A 21,523-nucleotide genomic window follows, 5' to 3' on the forward strand; every position below is an offset into this window, starting at 1 on the left:
ATCATATCATTGTGTGCTACCAGCCCAGACATCAGACCAGTCACCTCCTCACATCATATCATTGTGTGCTACCAGCCCAGAGATCTGACCGGTCTCCTCCGTACATCATATCAGTGTGTGCTACCAGCCCAGAGATCTGACCGGTCTATTCCTCACATCATATCAGTGTGTGCTACCAGCCCAGAGATCTGACCGGTTTCCTCACATCATATCACTGTGTGCTACCAGCCCAGAGATCTGACCGGTCTATTCCTCACATCATATCAGTGTGTGCTACCAGCCCAGAGATCTGACCGGTCTCCTCCTCACATCATATCAGTGTGTGCTACCAGCCCAGAGATCTGACCAGTCTCCTCCTCACATCATATCATTGTGTGCTACCAGCCCAGAGATCTGACCAGTCTCCTCCTCACATCATATCATTGTGTGCTACCAGCCCAGACATCAGACCAGTCACCTCCTCACATCATATCAGTGTGTGCTAACAGCCCAGAGATCTGACCGGTCTATTCCTCACATCATATCATTGTGTGCTACCAGCCCAGAGATCTGACCGGTCTATTCCTCACATCATATCAGTGTATGCTACCAGCCCAGAGATCTGACCAGTCTCCTCACATCATATCATTGTGTGCTACCAGCCCAGAGATCTGACCGGTCTCCTCCTCACATCATATCACTGTGTGCTACCAGCCCAGAGATCTGACCGGTCTATTCCTCACATCATATCAGTGTGTGCTACCAGCCCAGAGATCTGACCGGTCTATTCCTCACATCATATCAGTGTGTGCTACCAGCCCAGAGATCTGACCAGTCTCCTCCTCACATCATATCACTGTGTGCTACCAGCCCAGAGATCTGACCAGTCTCCTCCTCACATCATATCATTGTGTGCTACCAGCCCAGAGATCTGACCAGTCTCCTCCTCACATCATATCATTGTGTGCTACCAGCCCAGAGATCTGACCAGTCTCCTCCTCACATCATATCACTGTGTGCTACCAGCCCAGAGATCTGACCGGTCTATTCCTCACATCATATCACTGTGTGCTACCAGCCCAGAGATCTGACCGGTCTATTCCTCACATCATATCAGTGTGTGCTACCAGCCCAGAGATCTGACCGGTCTCCTCCTCACATCATATCAGTGTGTGCTACCAGCCCAGAGATCTGACCAGTCTCCTCCTCACATCATATCATTGTGTGCTACCAGCCCAGAGATCTGACCAGTCTCCTCCTCACATCATATCATTGTGTGCTACCAGCCCAGACATCAGACCAGTCACCTCCTCACATCATATCATTGTGTGCTACCAGCCCAGAGATCTGACCGGTCTCCTCCGTACATCATATCACTGTGTGCTACCAGCCCAGAGATCTGACCAGTCTCCTCCTCACATCATATCATTGTGTGCTACCAGCCCAGAGATCTGACCAGTCTCCTCCTCACATCATATCATTGTGTGCTACCAGCCCAGAGATCTGACCAGTCTCCTCCTCACATCATATCAGTGTGTGCTACCAGCCCAGAGATCTGACCGGTCTATTCCTCACATCATATCACTGTGCGCTACCAGCCCAGAGATCTGACCGGTCTATTCCTCACATCATATCAGTGTGTGCTACCAGCCCAGAGATCTGACCGGTCTATTCCTCACATCATATCAGTGTGTGCTACCAGCCCAGAGATCTGACCAGTCTCCTCCTCACATCATATCACTGTGTGCTACCAGCCCAGAGATCTGACCAGTCTCCTCCTCACATCATATCATTGTGTGCTACCAGCCCAGAGATCTGACCAGTCTCCTCCTCACATCATATCATTGTGTGCTACCAACCCAGAGATCTGACCAGTCTCCTCCTCACATCATATCAGTGTGTGCTACCAGCCCAGAGATCTGACCGGTCTATTCCTCACATCATATCACTGTGCGCTACCAGCCCAGAGATCTGACCGGTCTATTCCTCACATCATATCACTGTGTGCTACCAGCCCAGAGATCTGACCGGTCTCCTCCTCACATCATATCAGTGTGTGCTACCAGCCCAGAGATCTGACCGGTCTATTCCTCACATCATATCAGTGTGTGCTACCAGCCCAGAGATCTGACCGGTCTCCTCCTCACATCATATCAGTGTGTGCTACCAGCCCAGAGATCTGACCGGTCTCCTCCTCACATCATATCATTGTGTGCTACCAGCCCAGAGATCTGACCGGTCTATTCCTCACATCATATCATTGTGTGCTACCAGCCCAGAGATCTGATCAGTCTCCTCCTCACATCATATCAGTGTGTGCTACCAGCCCAGAGATCTGACCGGTCTCCTCCTCACATCATATCAGTGTGTGCTACCAGCCCAGAGATCTGACCAGTCTCCTCCTCACATCATATCATTGTGTGCTACCAGCCCAGAGATCTGACCGGTCTCCTCCTCACATCATATCAGTGTGTGCTACCAGCCCAGAGATCTGACCGGTCTATTCCTCACATCATATCAGTGTGTGCTACCAGCCCAGAGATCTGACCGGTCTCCTCCTCACATCATATCAGTGTGTGCTACCAGCCCAGAGATCTGACCGGTCTCCTCCTCACATCATATCATTGTGTGCTACCAGCCCAGAGATCTGACCGGTCTATTCCTCACATCATATCATTGTGTGCTACCAGCCCAGAGATCTGATCAGTCTCCTCCTCACATCATATCAGTGTGTGCTACCAGCCCAGAGATCTGACCGGTCTCCTCCTCACATCATATCAGTGTGTGCTACCAGCCCAGAGATCTGACCAGTCTCCTCCTCACATCATATCATTGTGTGCTACCAGCCCAGAGATCTGACCAGTCTCCTCCTCACATCATATCATTGTGTGCTACCAGCCCAGAGATCTGACCGGTCTCCTCCTCACATCATATCATTGTGTGCTACCAGCCCAGAGATCTGACCGGTCTCCTCCTCACATCATATCATTGTGTGCTATCAGCCCAGAGATCTGACCACTCTCCTCCTCACATCATATCATTGTGTGCTACCAGCCCAGAGATCTGACCAGTCTCCTCCTCACATCATATCATTGTGTGCTACCAGCCCAGAGATCTGACCGGTCTCCTCCTCACATCATATCATTGTGTGCTACCAGCCCAGAGATCTGACCGGTCTCCTCCTCACATCATATCATTGTGTGCTACCAGCCCAGAGGTCTGACCGGTCTATTCCTCACATCATATCATTGTGTGCTACCAGCCCAGAGATCTGACCAGTCTCCTCCTCACATCATATCATTGTGTGCTACCAGCCCAGAGATCTGACCGGTCTCCTCCTCACATCATATCAGTGTGTGCTACCAGCCCTTAGATCTGACCGGTCTCCTCCTCACATCATATCAGTGTGTGCTACCAGCCCAGAGATCTGACCAGTCTCCTCCTCACATCATATCATTGTGTGCTACCAGCCCAGAGATCTGACCGGTCTCCTCCTCACATCATATCACTGTGTGCTACCAGCCCAGAGATCTGACCAGTCTCCTCCTCACATCATATCATTGTGTGCTACCAGCCCAGAGATCTGACCGGTCTCCTCCTCACATCATATCATTGTGTGCTACCAGCCCAGAGATCTGAACAGTCTCCTCCTCACATCATATCAGTGTGTGCTACCAGCCCAGAGATCTGACCAGTCTCCTCCTCACATCATATCAGTGTGTGCTACCAGCCCAGAGATCTGACCAGTCTCCTCCTCACATCATATCAGTGTGTGCTACCAGCCCAGAGATCTGACCAGTCTCCTCACATCATATCATTGTGTGCTACCAGCCCAGAGATCTGACCGGTCTCCTCCGCACATCATATCAGTGTGTGCTACCAGCCCAGAGATCTGACCGGTCTCCTCCTCACATCATATCATTGTGTGCTACCAGCCCAGAGATCTGACCGGTCTCCTCCGCACATCATATCAGTGTGTGCTACCAGCACAGAGATCTGACCGGTCTATTCCTCACACTGTCGGGTGTAGCTCGAGGGATGTCAATCTGAAAAGACTCCATGAAATTACCCATGCAACTCATGTAAACTACCCCCTGTGACATTATCCATAATCCTCTCTCTGTACTAATTATCTTCCCTGTGTAATAATACATAAATATTTGATCAATTTGCGGTATATTAACACTGTAATACTAAAGTAAAATTCCAGATGATAACACACCCCATCACACATTACACTTCCAAACTCCTCCTTCTCGCACTCACAGAACTATAACCACAGCCAGTGCACAATAGCTCCCCTTCAGAATGTGCTTGGACACACTGTAATTTTGCTCTTCATCTGCTTTGCCCTAATGTTTTCTTCCACTTAGTGCTGTTGCCCATCTGTGTCCTGCACCATTTTCCTACGCTGATCTGATGCTCTCCTCTGCTCTGTGCAAGGGTGTGAGAGCTTAGAGCAGTGTAAACCCATGGCCAGGACTCACTGCTAATTTAGCCCATGCCTAGACTGTTTCTGCGTCTCCAGTGTTTGTGTGTGTGGGCAGTGTCTTGTTGGACAATTTCATTGGCTAATGAGGCTTCTTGTCTTATGATACTGGTAGTGCAATGTGGATGCTTGCCAAAGTCTGCAATTCGACTGAAAGTGTCCAATGTGGCGGAATCTGTGCAATGTGCTTGTAATGTAGTGTTTCTAGTTTGCAAATTGAAATTAAACAGCGGAACATCTTCAACTCACTCATACTATGAACATTTTGGCCATTATAGTATACATCTCAATGTATTTAAGTACATTTATTTTATTCACTTCAGATGGATGCACACGCTGGGATATCTCTGAGGGACATCTCATTTTATCTACATATAAGATAGAAGATTCTCCAGAAGAAAACTCTGTTACCCTAAATATACTTCCATTACTTCACAGTGCAGATAAATCATCTGATCCCTGTAATCATGAGGAATGTTCTCCTGCAAACATAAATAATGTTACACCTAGTACAGCCCATACAAATGAAACTAACTTTCCATGTCCTGAAAGTAGGAATTGCTATACTAAATTATCTCTTCATATGCCTCAGATAACCCACACAGGTGAGAAACCACTTACATGTTCTGAGTGTGGGAAATGTTTTAGACACAAATCAGACTTTATTAGACATCAGAGAACTCACACAGGTGAGAAACTATTTTCATGTTCGGAGTGTGGGAAATGGTTTACACATAAATCAAGTCTTTACAAACATCAGAGAACTCACAGAGTTGAGAATCTTTTTCCATGTTCTGAGTGTGGGAGATGTTTTGCATACAGATCAGACCTTATTAGACATCAGAGAGCTCACACAGGTGAGAAACCATTTCCATGTTCTGAGTGTGGGACATGTTTTACACACAAATCAGATCTTATTAGACATCAGAGAAATCACCCAGGTGAGAAACCATTACCATGTTCTGAATGTGGGAAATGTTTTACACAAATATCAAGTCTTGTTGAACATCAGAGATCTCACACAGGTGAGAAACCATTTCCATGTTCTGAGTGTGGGAAATGGTTTACACAAAAATCAAATCTTGTTAAACATCAGAGGACTCACACAGGTGTGAAACCATTTTCATGTTCTGACTGTGGGAAATGTTTTACACAGAAAACAAATCTTGTTAAACATCAGAGATCTCACAGAGGTGTGAAACCATTTTCATGTTCTGAGTGTGGGAAATGTTTTACACAAAAATCGAGCCTTGTTGAACATCAGAGAACTCACACAGGTGAGAAACCATTTTCATGTTCTGAGTGTGGGAAATGTTTTACACAGAAATCGACGCTTGTCAAACATCATAGAACTCACACAGGAGAGAAACCATTTCCATATTCTGAGTGAGGCTAATGTTTTTCAAACCTATCATGTCTTGAATATTAGAAAATTGACATAGGACAAAAGAAATGAAATTTGAAATGAGCCTCAATTCTCTTAATATTGTAAAAATAGTTGATTTTATTAATGTGAAATAAAATACATATAAATATATTTACAGAGTTTATACACAAAGTCTGACTGGAACAGATCCATGTGTGGAGCTACTTTTTGTATAAGATATTGTCCACAGTAATAACAAGACCACCTCGTTGTTATGTAGGGTACTGAGTAATATAAATAATCCCAACTATGGGTCATTCCATAGGAGTGTGAAGGTAAAGAGAAAATGTGTCAACTTGGGGCACTCCAAGACTTATATATTCAATTACATAAAATATTAGCATTTCAGCTTTATTGATATTCATAAAAATGTACTGAAAAGTTTATTTCAGTAAAATCACCTACCGAAATATTAAAAAAGATTGGAGTTTAATGTCCAGAGTATATGAGAACTGTAAAAATGTCAACTGGAAGCTGATGGTCACGTTTCTACTCCCTAAAATTCCGTAATAAGCTAATGATCCTCTGGTATTTATTCAAGACACCTTTAATATTCCATATATTTCATTAAATGCTTGAATATTCAATTAAAGTATTTCCATATGTGTATGTTCTTTTACATAATTTGTATAAATGTTGTTTGTATAATTATTATCACACCTATCATATAAGAGAAATACCCTATATTGGACTCCTGATATCCTAATAGCAAGTGTAGCTGCTTCCTTTCCTATGTAGGGATTACTACATAATGATATACACTGGCTTTAATTTGTTTACAACCTTAAGGGGTTAAATCCACCCATTTAAATCTTCCACATACAAGTGATAGAGATGCTGATTGAGCAAACCCCTCACTGTTGTGATTATGAGGATAGCCAGCTGTTATGTTGTAGTATTGGTAATCACCTAAGACTCACTGCCCTTTCCTATTTAGGGATTCCTCCTACATATGCCCCTTCATATGTTCTATATTGTGTAGGATACTTTTACTCAGTATGTTAGTAAATTAATAATAGGTTCTCCTGTTAAAGGAAGCAGCTACCTATATTTCTAGCCCTTGGGAAACATTCATACAGGTAAGTCCATTCACACTGACTGCACCTACACAGACGCTCAGTACTGATCATATAATCAGATCAGGTTACAAGAGGATTATATTTAAAGCATATATTGAGAGTAGAAGCAGTGAACGTGGCTTCTCTCTGACGCGTGTTTCACTAGTGGCTTTGTCAAGCCTTGACAAAGTGTGAATAGACTTACCTGCATGTGTGTAGGCAGATCTCCATAGAGTTTATAGAGACATGATCTTTTCAGCCGATGGTTATGACAGATGAAAAGCACAGATCTGAAAGGTAAATCTTGTAAAACGTATGTAGTGTATACACATGAATCAGCATGCTGTTTGGGACTTTGTCGTTAGTAAAATCGTTAACAATATTACATCGGGAGGAATTTACTTTACTGTGTACACAGCTTAACGCAGCTGAGAGTGTCAATTTGTTGGGTGTACAAACATTTATGAGAATTCTGCCTATCAATTCATTAGGAACCAGTGACATCACTGAAGTACTTCATAAATTGATTTTCTGCATTTTAAAGAATGCCCCCAAAATTGGTGCATGCGCTATGTAAATTATTTCAATCTGAGCTCCCAATATAAAGAAATCCAGTGCTGCTGCTGTATGTCACTACCAGCACTCACCTGAGCCTGTGTGATGTGTGTGTGTGTGTGTGTGTGTGTGAGACAAAGGGTTAATCAAAAACAACCACCTGGTCTGTCTTAAATGATTAAATCCTTCCCTATCTATGCCACACACTAGCTTTGCTGTACCAATTATACCGCTACCAAGGTTTTTTGTGAAGAGCTGACCCTCTTATTCAGGAGGATTTCGGTTCTTCCTTAAAACTAACTGATCACAATTTATTTTACTCTAGGTTACCATAAACCACAATGTTCTCCCCTGTTTCAGCTATGCAGCGTTTTGACCAAACTGTCACCTGAATTCGCAAGAACACAGAGACTTAAAAGTGTAATTTAATATGGAAAATACTTCCACAATGCTTAAGGTAAAACAATTAAATGATATGCAAAGGTATAATGCAAGGGTTTATTGTAAAATAAAAGGATAAACACAGAATTGATAAAACCCTAGTATGATCAAGTTTCTGCGAGGAGCAGAAAATGGGACACTCTTTAATATCGGATTGACTCCACAAAAGTAAACAATTTCTTAGAGTTACACTACAATGTAAAAACTGCTGCAGGGCCCACAGCCCTCCTTCCTGTGATGTAAGAACTAAAAAGTCTGTGTAAATGCAAATTAGGGTTATATGACTGTTGAAAAACACCTTTCCAGTCAGGCTTTATTTATCCTGTCCTAACTTCTCACCAGAATGGCTTACAAATATTATTTTACCTCCACACAGCAGGGCTTAAGTTCCCCTTCATCTGCATACCACACATGCCTCCTTTAAGTATGAATTGGATAAAATATGATGATACGTCATTAACATATAACCCAGCTGCTTGTCTCAGCAGTCGAAATGTGTGAGACTTCCCAGATGTGTGTCACATATCACTGTCCTGAAAGTTATTTCAAAAGGCTTCAACTTTTGAGACCCACCATAAATTGACACAGTGCAGTCACCTGTACCCATGGGTCTGGGCTCTCATGTACAAGCACCATCTGGGGAGAACAGAGGAGTTTAACATAATCAAAGGGGCACAATAATTTATATTCAGTTTCAGGTTTTTACCCCTAGCTGTACACAGCTCCTCTGAGCCGTATCGATCTATTACTAGGAATTAATTCACAAACACATATTTGCAGTTTTATATGCCTAGAAATTAGCTTGCACATGACACTGTTGTTACTGATTGGAAACTGTGGGTTCGGGCTGCAATGGATTAATAACACATGGCCCTCAGATTGTCTAACAAGTATATTGTTTAATGTAAAGAATTAATATAAAAGAGTTAATAATATGCAAAAACGTAATATGATACAAAAAGTAATAATTTCCTCGGACCCCGCCTTTATCCGCACAGCTGAGCGTAAGCGAGGAAAAGAAACTGGAAACAACAGATGTGCTCGGCTGCCCTGCAGGGACCAAGCTGTGGCCATGTTGTGTCGCAGCAACTTTGCTTTTATTGATGTGGACCTTAAAATCGTTTGCATATAATGCATAAACATGATCTTGGACTTCTATTGGTTTAATACTGATGACAAACTGGAGCATGTGCAATAGAGCCAAAGCCAGGCCTTGATTATATAAGCATTGTGAAATCACTTGGTTATGTAAACCTTAAAGTAATACGAATATGAAAGTGCAAACAACAATATAGGGTTTCAGCAGACATTGTGTCACACCTGCCACAACTGTACATCCAGTAAATACAAGGACTACGCAGTTGTTTACAGTTATAAACTATGTGTTACTAATAAGTGATTAATGGTTAATAGATGAAAACTAACGAGAACAGTAGTAAATATAATGCAAATATAAAAGAGCAACTGGGTTTGATATGTAATGTACATGACTACTTGGTGCTAGTGATTTATCCTGTTGAGCTCTGACTGAATTTGACACAATAAAAGGGGGATAGAGTATGTGGGAGGGACGGGGTATAAGCCAGGATGACGTGGTACCTGGGAGGCAGCTTCTTAAAAGATGGTAACATGTTAAACCATTTTAAAAATATATTTAAAAAAAAACATTGCATCACTATGGAGATTATCAGGTGTGTATGTCTAGTGAATACATAAGTAGAAAATGGAACCACGAATGCTGTAAGAAGAGGTGTAAAGGATCTCATGTGACTATTTTCAAATCATGCCGTTTTTATGGTGCCCTTTTCTCTCTGAGGTTTGTTAAAGGGATTACATTGTAGAAAGGAACTTAGATGATAGTCTAGGTTTACATTATGTCTAATACTGTCCTCACGCCAGCCTTCATCTATTAACGATTAATCGCTCATTTATTATTTACACATACAGTTTATCACTAAAAACAAGTGTGTGCATCTTATATATACTGTAAACAAGTACGTCCTCTATTTACTGGATGCGCTACGTATTGGTGACAATTGTACTTTAATTCATGTGAAATTAAAATCTATATAACACATTAGAATATTTTACGAGTCTTACAGTTGCTGATCTTTCTATGCAGGTTAAACTACATCGCTGGCCTCTGTTCTCCAATACATCATATATTGTTTGCTGTAGTTTGTACAGTGACTCATGGGATATGTTTTATTTTCAGTTTGATTTTATTTTGTATCTGTCCATCTTATGCATTATACAGTGAGTAAGTAGATGAAATAACAGTACAGTGCATATATGGACATGACTTGCAATTATGTGGTCTGTACATAAATCAGTTAATAAAGTCTATAATTATCAACAAAGTTGACGTCTTGTTTTTCTTAAGATTATTTATACAAGATTAAAGAAGTACCGTATATACTCGAGTATAAGCCGAGTTTTTCAGCACTTTTTTTGTGCTGAAAAAGCCCTCCTCGGCTTATACTCGGGTGATGGAGATGCAGACCTCAATAAATAGTACTGAAGGGAATGGTGGTATATCCGGAGGCTCCAAACTGTATAGGACATAACAATAAGGAACAATGCAGAGCAGTGTTGGTGTGTATAACTCACGATTTCTTGATAGCAGTTCTCAGTCCGTCCGCGGTATTCCTTAAAGACTGCAAGCAAACAGATGGGGTGCGCTGACTATAATAGCCGTCCAGACACAAAGTCTTTTGAAGGAAAGATCCTAGCTCCGTTTGGTCCTACCACTCCAATAGCGCTGGTTGAAGTAGTGATGTTTCCATTCTTCAGACGCGCCTGTACAGGAGGTTCCTGACGTCCCGGCTGTTACTGATTTCCTCATGTCTCACTAAACAGGCTGTCAGTGCAGTCCAGCGCTGCAGCGGCAGAGGATGAATGGGATGTGAAGCGATGATTCATTTACCCTTCATCGTCGTCAGGAACCTCCTGCACAGGCGCGTCTGAAGAATGGAAACATCACTACTTCAACCAGCGCTATTGGAGTGGTAGGACCAAACGGAGCTAGGAACTTTCCTTCAAAAGACTTTGTGTCTGGACGGCTATTATAGTCAGCGCACCCCATCTGTTTGCTTGCAGTCTTTAAGGAATACCGCGGACGGACTGAGAACTGCTATCAAGAAATCGTGAGTTATACACACCAACACTGCTCTGCATTGTTACTTATTGTTATGTCCTATACAGTTTGGAGCCTCCGGATATATCACCATTCCCTTCAGTACTGTTTATTGAGGTCTGCATCTCCTATATATCCTTTGTGATATATTACATGTTGGTATTGCTACACCAGTCAATCATCCTATTTATTTATCTAGTCTGGGAACAATACATTTGTTTTTATAGATTGTATATATCATTTTTATTTTTGAAATTTACTAGTAGCTGCTGCATTTCCCACCCTAGGCTTATACTCGAGTCAATACGTTTTCCCAGTTTTTTGTGGTAAAATTAGGTACCTCGGCTTATATTCGGGTCGACTTATACTCGAGTATATACGGTAAAAAGAAAATGAAGGAATGGAGCATGTGATAAAGGGATATCCTGTATAAAGTATGGAGGGGAGAGGGGGTGTGTGTGTGGGGGGTCCTTGTGCACAATGTTGGTTGGCAATGTATGATCTATTACTTTACTATTCCCTATAGCGGTCCGCTAACAGGTATTGTGAACGTTAAATAATTGGATGAAGGTGATAATCAATATTTTCTGTACACTACAATCAGTAGCAATGCAAAATTTACGCAACGTATTTTCACAATAACCTTTTATTAAGCTTAACGTTTATGCTACGGCTACTAGCTATTATCATAAGCTTGCAGAACTGGCAGCAGAGGTCTTAATCTTTAGCAGCTGCCTTTCCCGTAGAGCTACATGCTCGCAGGAACTCTGACGCCCCCAGGTCTTAAACTCAACATAGTGCAACCTTATGAGTAACACTGCAGCATGGAAATAGGAGGTGATGACAGGAGATAACGATGGTTTGGAACAGACTAGGATCCAAAGGCAGTGGCAATCAGCGTAGTCAGATACAGGCAAAGATCTGGGCCAGCAGAAAACAACAGTATCCGAGTCACAAGCAAAAGGTCAGGGCCACAAGCAAAAAGTCCAGGAAAACAAGTTAAAAGGGCATACACAGAAAACAAATCCAGAATCAGCACAACAGGGCAGGAGCAGGTCAGCAGCCAGGAACTGAAGCTTATAACCGGAAGGGATGCTAACCCCTCCATGCCTTAAATACAAAAATGGGCCAATAGGGTAATTAGCCTCAGGAGGCTGCTAGTTAATTGTTTATCTGCAAAGTGTGATCAAGGCTGCTGCTGACTGTGTGCATGACACTCTCAGGAAAAAAATGGAAAACGTGTGCTAAGTTAAACAAATCTGTACTACATAAAAAGTTTATATCAACACCTGCTGTGCACGAGCGCAAAGCCCCAGATTGCTGGGACGCCACAGATTGAGGCATAGTGTCCCGGCCGTTGCCTTAGCTATGACGACTGGGACGTCACTTCCGGTATCATTCAGGCCATTGCCTTAGCAACGGCCAGGACACAATCTGGGGAATGCAGCTCGCTACTAATCTTTTTTTATATAAAATAAAGTGGTAAAGAGGTTAAAATATGTTTCCAGCTTAAAAACTACATAGTGTTTGGTATCAATCTGTTTGTGATTACATGACAATGTTTCCGTAGAAGACCAGCTCACAGGGATCATAAACAGTTTATACAGGTCTAGAGGTGGAAAACTGAAGAAGGACAGTTGGTACTTTCAAGGAACAATTACCAGAGGAATCCACCAATGCCAAGTCAAGTTCCTAGGAGGTCATGACCCAGCAACCTCTGAATAAAGACCTTAATGCTGCCCTTGTATTTTTCTGTAAAATCACTGCGCTTTACAACTCTACAGTGAAAAAATAAATAAATCACAACTATTCACCAACAATTGTACCAACAAAGCACAGGGCTTATTTATACCCAATATCCTCTAACTGTCACACGCCGCACTCCCGCTGTCCAGCGCGGGAGCCGGCTTGTGTAACCGGGTCTCCGCTGCTCCCCCCGCCTGATTCCTCTCCAGAGCTTCACTTACCTAGTTCCACGCTGCAGCTCTCCTCCAGCGCTGTCTCTCTGCTTCCTGGATCGGCATTCACTGTTCTGCACATGCGCAGAACGTCCTAAACCTTTTCTCTGCTTCTACTGCCCTCTATTGGCTACCTAATTAGAACTACACTATATAATGCCTTCCTGACCTGGAGTTGGTTACACCTCATTATCGCTACCATCTCCAGTGGCAACGCAGCAGGCTATCCGGTAGATTCGCTCCTAGCAACATCCCTTGGCTCATCTTCTCGTCAGTTGCCAGTAGCAACGCATACTACCTACATCAGTCTACGCTCTCCCTCTCTCGTGGTGCGCTGGGGACTTCCGAGGGGGCCGCGACCTGTAAGTGGAAGCCGCGAAGTCCATATTCCCTTGCGGGAATAACTGGTGAACACCATTTCACTTGTTAGACTCCGCGCCCCTAGCTGAAGTGACGTCAATTCCAGTGAACCACCAGGATCCAGTTGTCCCTCGTTGGAACCGTGACACTAACATGTGCCCCCTACCGTAGTATCTTCGGTCCACACAGGCCCTCTCTCCCCCCTTCCACTCCTCGGGCCCCCACCTTGCCCCACCGGACTCCCCTAAACTCCTGACCCCTTGGACCCACTGTCTCTCTTGCCTCTCCGGGTCTTAACTCTGTACTGAACTGGTTGTCTTGACCCTCCTTAACTCTGATCCCTCCCGATCACTTAACCCCTCAGACTATTCCGGATCCTCCGCCTACCTCCCGGTCGATGGACCCCGTGGACCACCTCCCGATCGCCGGACCCCTTGGACTACTCCGGCTCCTGTGAGCACCTTGAATCCTCCTAGACTCCCCCGTTCATGAGATATCCTTCTGGCTCTCCTAGTACGGGCTCTCCATAGCCCCTTCACTGCTTGTTCTTGTGTTTTATCTGATCTAACCATCAATTTTTATCTTTAACGTAATTTGTTTATTTTATTTTAATCAAATTGTTTACTCCACTTTTATTTTACTGTTCCCAACCAAACATTGTTTTCATTATTTAGATCGCTATTCAGATTGTTATTTAGATTAATTTCATTATTTAGATTGTTATTTTATTCTCCTCCACTTTACATTGTCCACTTTGCTTTTCCCGGCTCTTCCCCACTTTGCATCGTTCATAATTTTTTGCCACTGCCCTTCTGTTTCACTCTGTTCCTCAATCCTTTACAGTCCCACCTACAGTCTTTCTCTGCTCCGTCAGTCCTTATTTGACCTAGCTCAATTTTCTCCTCCTGTCTCCGCTGCCTCGTCTCTCTCACTCCTGTCCCCCATCTCTCACCATGCCGCCCCGCCCCTTTCCCATTTCCATCCTCTCCCCGGGCCACCTCCACCAGTCCTTCTCGCACAATCCCATCTCTCCTCCTCGCTCCATCAACCTCTCCCCCAGCCCCCTGCACTGGTCCAACTCACACCCTGCCCCCTTGCTCCAGCAACTCCAACAATCTTATCCACATCTCCCCTCATCCTTTCCTCCCTTTCTCCTGTGCCCTCTGGAACTCAAGGTCCATCCGTAACAAACTGACCTCCATCCACAACCTCTTTATCTCCAACTCTCTTAACCTTCTCATCATCACTGAAACCTGGCTCACTCCCTCTGACACCTCCTCACCCACCGCCTTCTCCTATGGTGGCCTCTCCTTTACCCACTCCACCAGACCGGATGAACGTCCAGGTGGTGGAGTGGGACTCCTCCTGTCCCCCTGCTGTACTTTTCGGGTCATTCCCACCTTACCTTCCCTCTCTTTCTCCTCCTTCGAAGTTCACTCCATCCGTCTTTTCTCCCCCATCCACCTCCGTGTCTCCGTCATCTACCGTCCCCCTGGCCCTACCTCCCTTTTTCTGGATAACTTCACTGCCTGGCTCTCCCACTACCTTTCCTCTGACCTTCCCTCCATCATACTCTGTGACTTTAACATCCCCATTGACAACTGCTCAGACCTGGCCACCATCAAACTTCTCTCCCTCTCCTCCTCCTTAGGCCTCACCCAGTGGACTTCTTCCCCCACCCACCGTCTTGGTCACTCTCTCGACCTTGTCTTCTCTCATCTCTGCGATCTCTCTGATTTCTCCAACTCTCCCTTCCCACTATCTGACCACCATCTCCTCTCTTTCACTCTGTCCTCCTCCCCTGCTCCTCCCCCACCCAAAGCCACACTCACCAGACGCAACCTTGAAACGATTGACCCCCATCTCCTTCTTCTCCTCTCTTGATTCTCTCCTCTCTCCCATTCCCTCCCTGACCTGCCCTGACCAGGCATCCTGTCTCTACAACCACTCCCTCACTACTGCCCTGGACGCTGTTGCTCCTTGCTCTCCCATCCGGCGACGCCGTCTCATCCCCCAACCATGGCACTCCAAACTCACCCGCTTCCTCAAAAAGTGCTCTCGCACTGCGGAACTACTCTGGAGGAAATCTCGCTCCCTGGCTGACTTCCTTCACTTTAAATGTATCCTCTCCTCATTCTGCTCTGCCCTCTCCCTTGCTAAACAAACCTTCTATAAATCCCTCATTTCATCTCAGTCCTCTAATCCCCGCCGTCTTTTCGCCACCTTTAACTCCCTCCTTTCTCCCCCCCCCCCCCCTCCGGTGTCTCTTTCCCTCTCCGCTGCTGACTTCGCCACCTTTTTCTCTTCCAAAATTTAAGCCATCAGACTTAATATCTCCTCCTCCAACCCCTTTCCCGCTGCCCTCATTGCTCCACCTCTCTTTAACAAACAACTCTGGTGCTCCTTCTGCCCCACATCAGGCGAAGAAGTTCGCTCCCTTATTCTTTCCTCTCCACCCTCCACTTGTCCTCTTGATCCCATCCCCTCTAACCTCCGTCACTCTCTCTCTCCCACTGCCTGCTCCTACCTGGCACACCTCTTCAACCTATCACTCTCCTCTGGTGTAGTATCCTCCTCATTTAAACACGCTCTTATCTCTCCTATCCTCAAAAAACCCAATCTTGACCCCCACCTCCGTCGCCAACTATCGCCCCATCTCACTTCTCCCCTACGCCTCCAAACTACTTGAGTGGTTAGTCTGCTGTCGTCTCACCAGATACCTCTCGGACAATTTCCGCCTTGACCCTCTCCAATCTGGGTACCAAGCCCTCCACTCCTCTGAAACGGCCCTGGCCAAGGTCACCAATGACCTCCTATCAGCCAAATCCAGGGGTCACTTCTCCTTACTTATCCTCCTCGACCTCTCCGCGGCCTTTGACACCGTGGACCACCCCCTCCTTCTGCAAACTCTTCTCTCTCTTGGCCTCTCTGGCTCCGTCCACGCCTGGTTCTGCTCTTACCTCGCCAACCGCACCTTCTCTGTCTCCACGTCTGACTCTTCCTCTGCCCCCTCCCCCCTCCAAGTAGGTGTCCCCCAGTGCTCTGTTCTCGGCCCCCTTCTCTTTTCGCTCTATACTTCCTCCCTTGGTGTGCTCATCTACTCCTATCACCTTTATGCTGACGACATTCAACTCTACATCTCTTCTCCTGACCTCTCTCCCACCCTCCTCTCTCGTATATCTGACTGCCTCTCTGCCATCTCCTCATGGATGTCCTCACGCTTTCTCAAAATTATCATCTCTAAGACTGAACTCATTGTCTTTCCTCCCTGCAGACTCCCCTCCCACCTCAACCTCTCTATCATTGTTAATAATACTACCATCTCCTCTGTCACCCAACTCCGTTGCCTGGGTGTCACCCTTGACTCCTCTCTCTCTTTTACCCCCCAAGTCCAATCCCTTGCATAAGCCTGTCGCTTCCAACTGCACAACATTGCCCGCATCTGACCCTTCCTCTCACAAGACGCCACCAAAACTATCATCCACGCACTCATCATCTCCCGCCTTGACTACTGCAACCTTCTCCTCACTGGTCTCCCCCTCTCCCATCTTGCCCCCCTCCGATCTGTACTCAATGCGGCTGCTAGACACATCTAGTGGTTAGCACTTCTGCCTTACAGCACTGGGGTCATGAGTTCAATTCCCAACTATGGCCTTATCTGTGTGGAGTTTGTATGTTCTCCCCGTGTTTGCGTGGGTTTCCTCCAGGTGCTCCAGTTTCCTCCCACACGCCAAAAACATACTGGTACGTTAATTGACTGCTATCAAAAATTTACCCCAGTCACTCTGTGTGTGTGTTAGGGAATTTAGACTGGAGACTCTCTCTGTCTGTATGTGTATTTTAGGGACTATAGACTGTCTGTCTGTGTATCTGTTTGTTAGGGAATTTAGCCTGTAAGCCCCAATGGGGCAGGGACTGATGTGAGTGAGTTCTCTGTACAGCGCTGCGGAATTAGTGGCGCTATATAAATAAATGATGATGATCATTATAAACATTGTTTGTTCTAGTTGCAGTGGCTCATACTAACCTACTTGGCTAAGATTTATTAGTTAAAATAAGGGGGTGTAATTAACCGTCACATATACTGGGTTCCTTATGAACTAAAGATGGACAAGACACCAGATTGAGGGATAATGTAACTGCCCATTAGGATTAAAAAAATGGGGGAGGGGCTACAGGTTAGTTTAAGATTTAAGGGGAATTAATAAAATAGTTGAGAACCAATTCCCCGTAGTGCCCAATCCAACTGTCATCTTGATGCAAATCTCTTTTTTTCTTTTTCTGCAAATCATTTCTCTATTATTATTCTTTGCTGTTTTTTGGGGGTTTTTTTCTCAGTCCTGAACCTTTGTGACTGTTCAGTACCTCTTTGGTTTCTCTTATAAAGGGGTACAATATACTTAGACAGTGTCCCAAGAGTTTATAAACTACCTCAGTATCTTGGCACAAGCCTGGCGTGATGGTTTTCGATCTTTCCAACCAAACAATGTCTTCTGATTTGTTTTCAGTGTCTGATACTAAACCCTTGTTACTTTATTTCTTACAAACAGTACAAGGTTGCAAGGGATAAATGACAACCATGCCAGACAAAGGTCAAATACTTAAGATACTGTCTTACCCAGGGGCTAAGACGTTTTGATAAGGGACAAGATTCAGGCGATACTACATGACACTGCTGCAAAACCAGCCACAGATTCATACTTTCTTAGGGGGTGTGGGCACTGTAGATCCTGAATATAATTTTTTCTATATTGGCTTTACCAGTGCAAGAGTTGGTCTCATCCTCTAAACCTGAGCTGTCTCACATACTGAAGAGTCAGAACAAGCATTCTTTAACCTTAAAGAGTTTGACTAATCCACTTGTCCTGGGAATATCTGATTATAAAAAACCTTTTGCGTTATACTGTACTGAAGCTACTGGTTGTGCTGCAGGAGTCTTGACACAGAAAGATGGTGAAGCTAGCAGACCTGTAGCATACTATGTGGTGAGATCTCTCCCTGTGTGTTTAAGAAGTATAGCAGCAACTGTTCTTCTTGTAAGTAAAAGTGAGGACTTTGTACTGGGACAAGATTCAACTGTCTGTACACCACATGTGGTATCTGCCCTTCTTAATTCTGCCCAAATTAGGTGTGTCTCCTCAGTAAGATTTACGAAATGTGCCTCGAGATGCACAAAGAGTGGAAGGAAAGGAGAGTAGACTGAAAGGGAATTCGGCAGGTATAGAGATGCGCATGATTGTATAGAATACTTGAATCACTTTTACCGCAAGACCTGACATATGTGACACCCCCTTAGAATGTAAAAATGTTATGTTTTATATGGATGGGAGTTGTCATAGACAGACACATGCACTGGTTATACTGTTATAGATGATGAAAGTGCTATAAAAGCTGAACCTCTTGGCCCTCCTCACTTAGCCCAAGAAGCTGAACTGAGGAGGTGAGTTGGCAGAGGATAAATCAGTTAATATATACACTAACTTTAGGTACGTTTTTGGATAGTGTGTGACTTTGGGTCTCTATGGTTACTTGGGAACTTTATAACAGTAACAGAACACCAGTAGCGCACTCACATCATATAAAAAGGACATCTGACAGTGATACAACTACCCAATATATATATATATAATTATATATATATAATATAATATAAAGTTATAACCTCGGGGTTCAACAGATTGTCATTGGATTAGAGACTCATACTACATCACAAACTTTCTATTTCCTCCTACCTCTTACTACTAGAAACACCGGACTCCAGAGTTGGAAAAGTATCATAAGCTTATTATCGTTACTGCTATTTCTCTTTACATGTGCTATGTAGTGTTCCCCAATCATGAGGGTTCTGTTTAAACACATCTTGATGCATCATCTGATAGACCTACTAACTTCACATATATCTAGGAGTCCTTCCATTCAACCTTATTACCATAAGGACGTTATGGAGTATTTATGGGAGGTATACTAAATTCTTGGACTTGTGAATGCATCAACACATTGAGTGTTGCTAATAATATAATATACATTTTTACATGAGTCCTACTGATATATATTTTTCTCACTTTCTAACATCATAGCCAACATTGTAATTCTCATTTATTATCATTTATATAGGATCTGGGGGTTATTCCTGTGGTCTTATACACATTTATATGTTTTTACTGTGTATTATCATTGATGAAGTATTAAAACCTTTTTATCGGGACTTCCGGTGGGCGGGGCATCTGGAATGGCCGCTTTTTAGGAAGGCTCTGTGCAACCTTAAGCTATCCATCGGCATCAGGGTACTAGCCCAGTGGTCAGAGAACAGGGGTAAATTACCCCAACTGGGGTAAAAATGAAATTCCTGAGGGTAATGCTGCCGATTCACCTGCTGTCAGTTGGATTGTAGACCCCTTTAAATGTGAAATTGCTGTTGTACCAGAAGGGCCTCAGGGGTTGGCAGAGGCACTTCTTGAGCTTCGATACAATAATGAAGCACATATTGCATTTGAAATCAAAGCAGATCTGTAATATTTTTGGATCTCAACAGCTACAAAAGCATCAAAATTGCATATGAGGAGGCAGTCAAAAAAGTTGCTGCCTTTTGCAACAACCTACCTTTGCGAACAAGGATTTTCCACTGTAACGAACATAAAAACAAAGCAGAGAAATCGATTGGATGCTGAAGACTGTATCCAAATTGCCCTAATATTAATGCTCTCGTATCAAAAATGAAGCAACATCATTTCTCCAAAACCTGAAGTTTTGAAGTTGAAGCTTTCAAAGAAATTTTAAACAGATTTAATACAATTTTGAATTCCAATAATTAATAATATATGATTTCCTTCCTTTCAAATCAAGGGGGTAACGTCGGTGTATCTAAATATATTTTGGGGTAAAAGGTAAAAGGGTTCACTGACCCCTGTACTAGACAATTCTAAAACAATATCAGAACTTGGCTAATAGTAAGCCCAAGAGTCTAGGTGAGACCCATATAGTAGCACGGGGTCGACTCATTGTATATCCCCGGAGTCCGGCTCTGAGTGAGAGCCACATGGCGGATACGTCTCCAAAGAGCTAAAGAAGATTACTTTGTCACACTCATATGTGCATCATATGTGAGGCGATTAATACCACAAAAAGAAGGGACGGCCTAACCGGGAGAAGGCGAGAGATTGATAGTCCCGGCACCTATACCGACTCCTACACATAATCCCTACCTGAAGACTCTGTTAGGAGACAGACGGGTGACAGATGTGAGGGAAACCCTCGGTGAGATTCCGACGGGGAGCAGTGGCGGCAGAGCCAGAAGAAGTACTATCGCTTGCCTGGGAGCCGTGTTGGAGAGTCCGGTGGCGGTGAGAGCGGTGACCCCATTGACGGAGTTCGTGCAGCCTAAAGTATCACCACTTACTTGGAAGCAGAGCTGGAGGACCGCATCTCGGCGCTCATGGATGGGCGGCAGTGGTGAGACCTCTCGAGATCGGCAGGCAGCTTTTCGTGGAGAGTGCTACTGCACAGTGCATGTGAGCGCCAGACGGCTGCGCTGGAGAGTCCATATCTGGCAGCGGAGATCGAATGGAGGCTTTCTGGGGAGAGCTGAGGCGCGGAATCGGGGTAGCCCACAACTGGTTTGGACAAAACAGACTTTCTTTTCCCAGCTATACATGCTAGAGTAGTCAATACTGCAGTTGAGAAGCAGTAGGTGATAAACTTTACTGTGTAATTTCGCCTTTCTCTTAGCACTGTTTAGATGAGGCTAGGTGTGTAAACAAAGAAAAACTAATTCTTATATGCCGCTAAAATTATCCACATGTGTGCAAACTTTTATATGTGTGTCTAGAGATAAGAGAAACCATAAAATATTCTGTTAAAACTGACATCCCAGGCACACATACTACATATGAGTGACCTCACTGCCACCTAGTGGCGACAATTACTTGCATACTTCTAAAAATACTAAAATTAAAATAACTAGACGAAACAGTGAGAGAACTAGATATTAGTTTTAATATCTCGCATATTTGTGACCTTGCTAGCTTTAGGTGATGGTGAATGATTTATGCTTTTAAACATCTCATGCAAAACTGTCTAAAAGGTTGTTTTATACAAACACTGTAACCCTGCTGCCACCTGCTG

At 44.1% G+C, this 21,523-nt stretch overlaps 1 protein-coding gene across 2 annotated transcripts in view; it reads left to right on the top strand.

Moving 5' to 3' along the window:
- Positions 1-6,887, top strand: part of LOC142102858 (uncharacterized) — a 29,036-nt gene extending 22,149 nt beyond the window's left edge. For both annotated transcript variants that reach the window (XM_075187368.1, XM_075187367.1), the window contains one exon: positions 4,792-6,887. In XM_075187368.1, coding sequence (XP_075043469.1) covers positions 4,792-5,858 — 1,067 coding nt within the window. In that variant the 3' untranslated portion in view covers positions 5,859-6,887. The remainder of the gene's footprint in view (positions 1-4,791) is intronic.
- Positions 6,888-21,523: the final 14,636 nt, after the last annotated feature.

This window comes from Mixophyes fleayi, chromosome 1, assembly GCF_038048845.1.
Source record: "Mixophyes fleayi isolate aMixFle1 chromosome 1, aMixFle1.hap1, whole genome shotgun sequence".
Lineage (NCBI taxonomy): Eukaryota > Metazoa > Chordata > Amphibia > Anura > Limnodynastidae > Mixophyes > Mixophyes fleayi.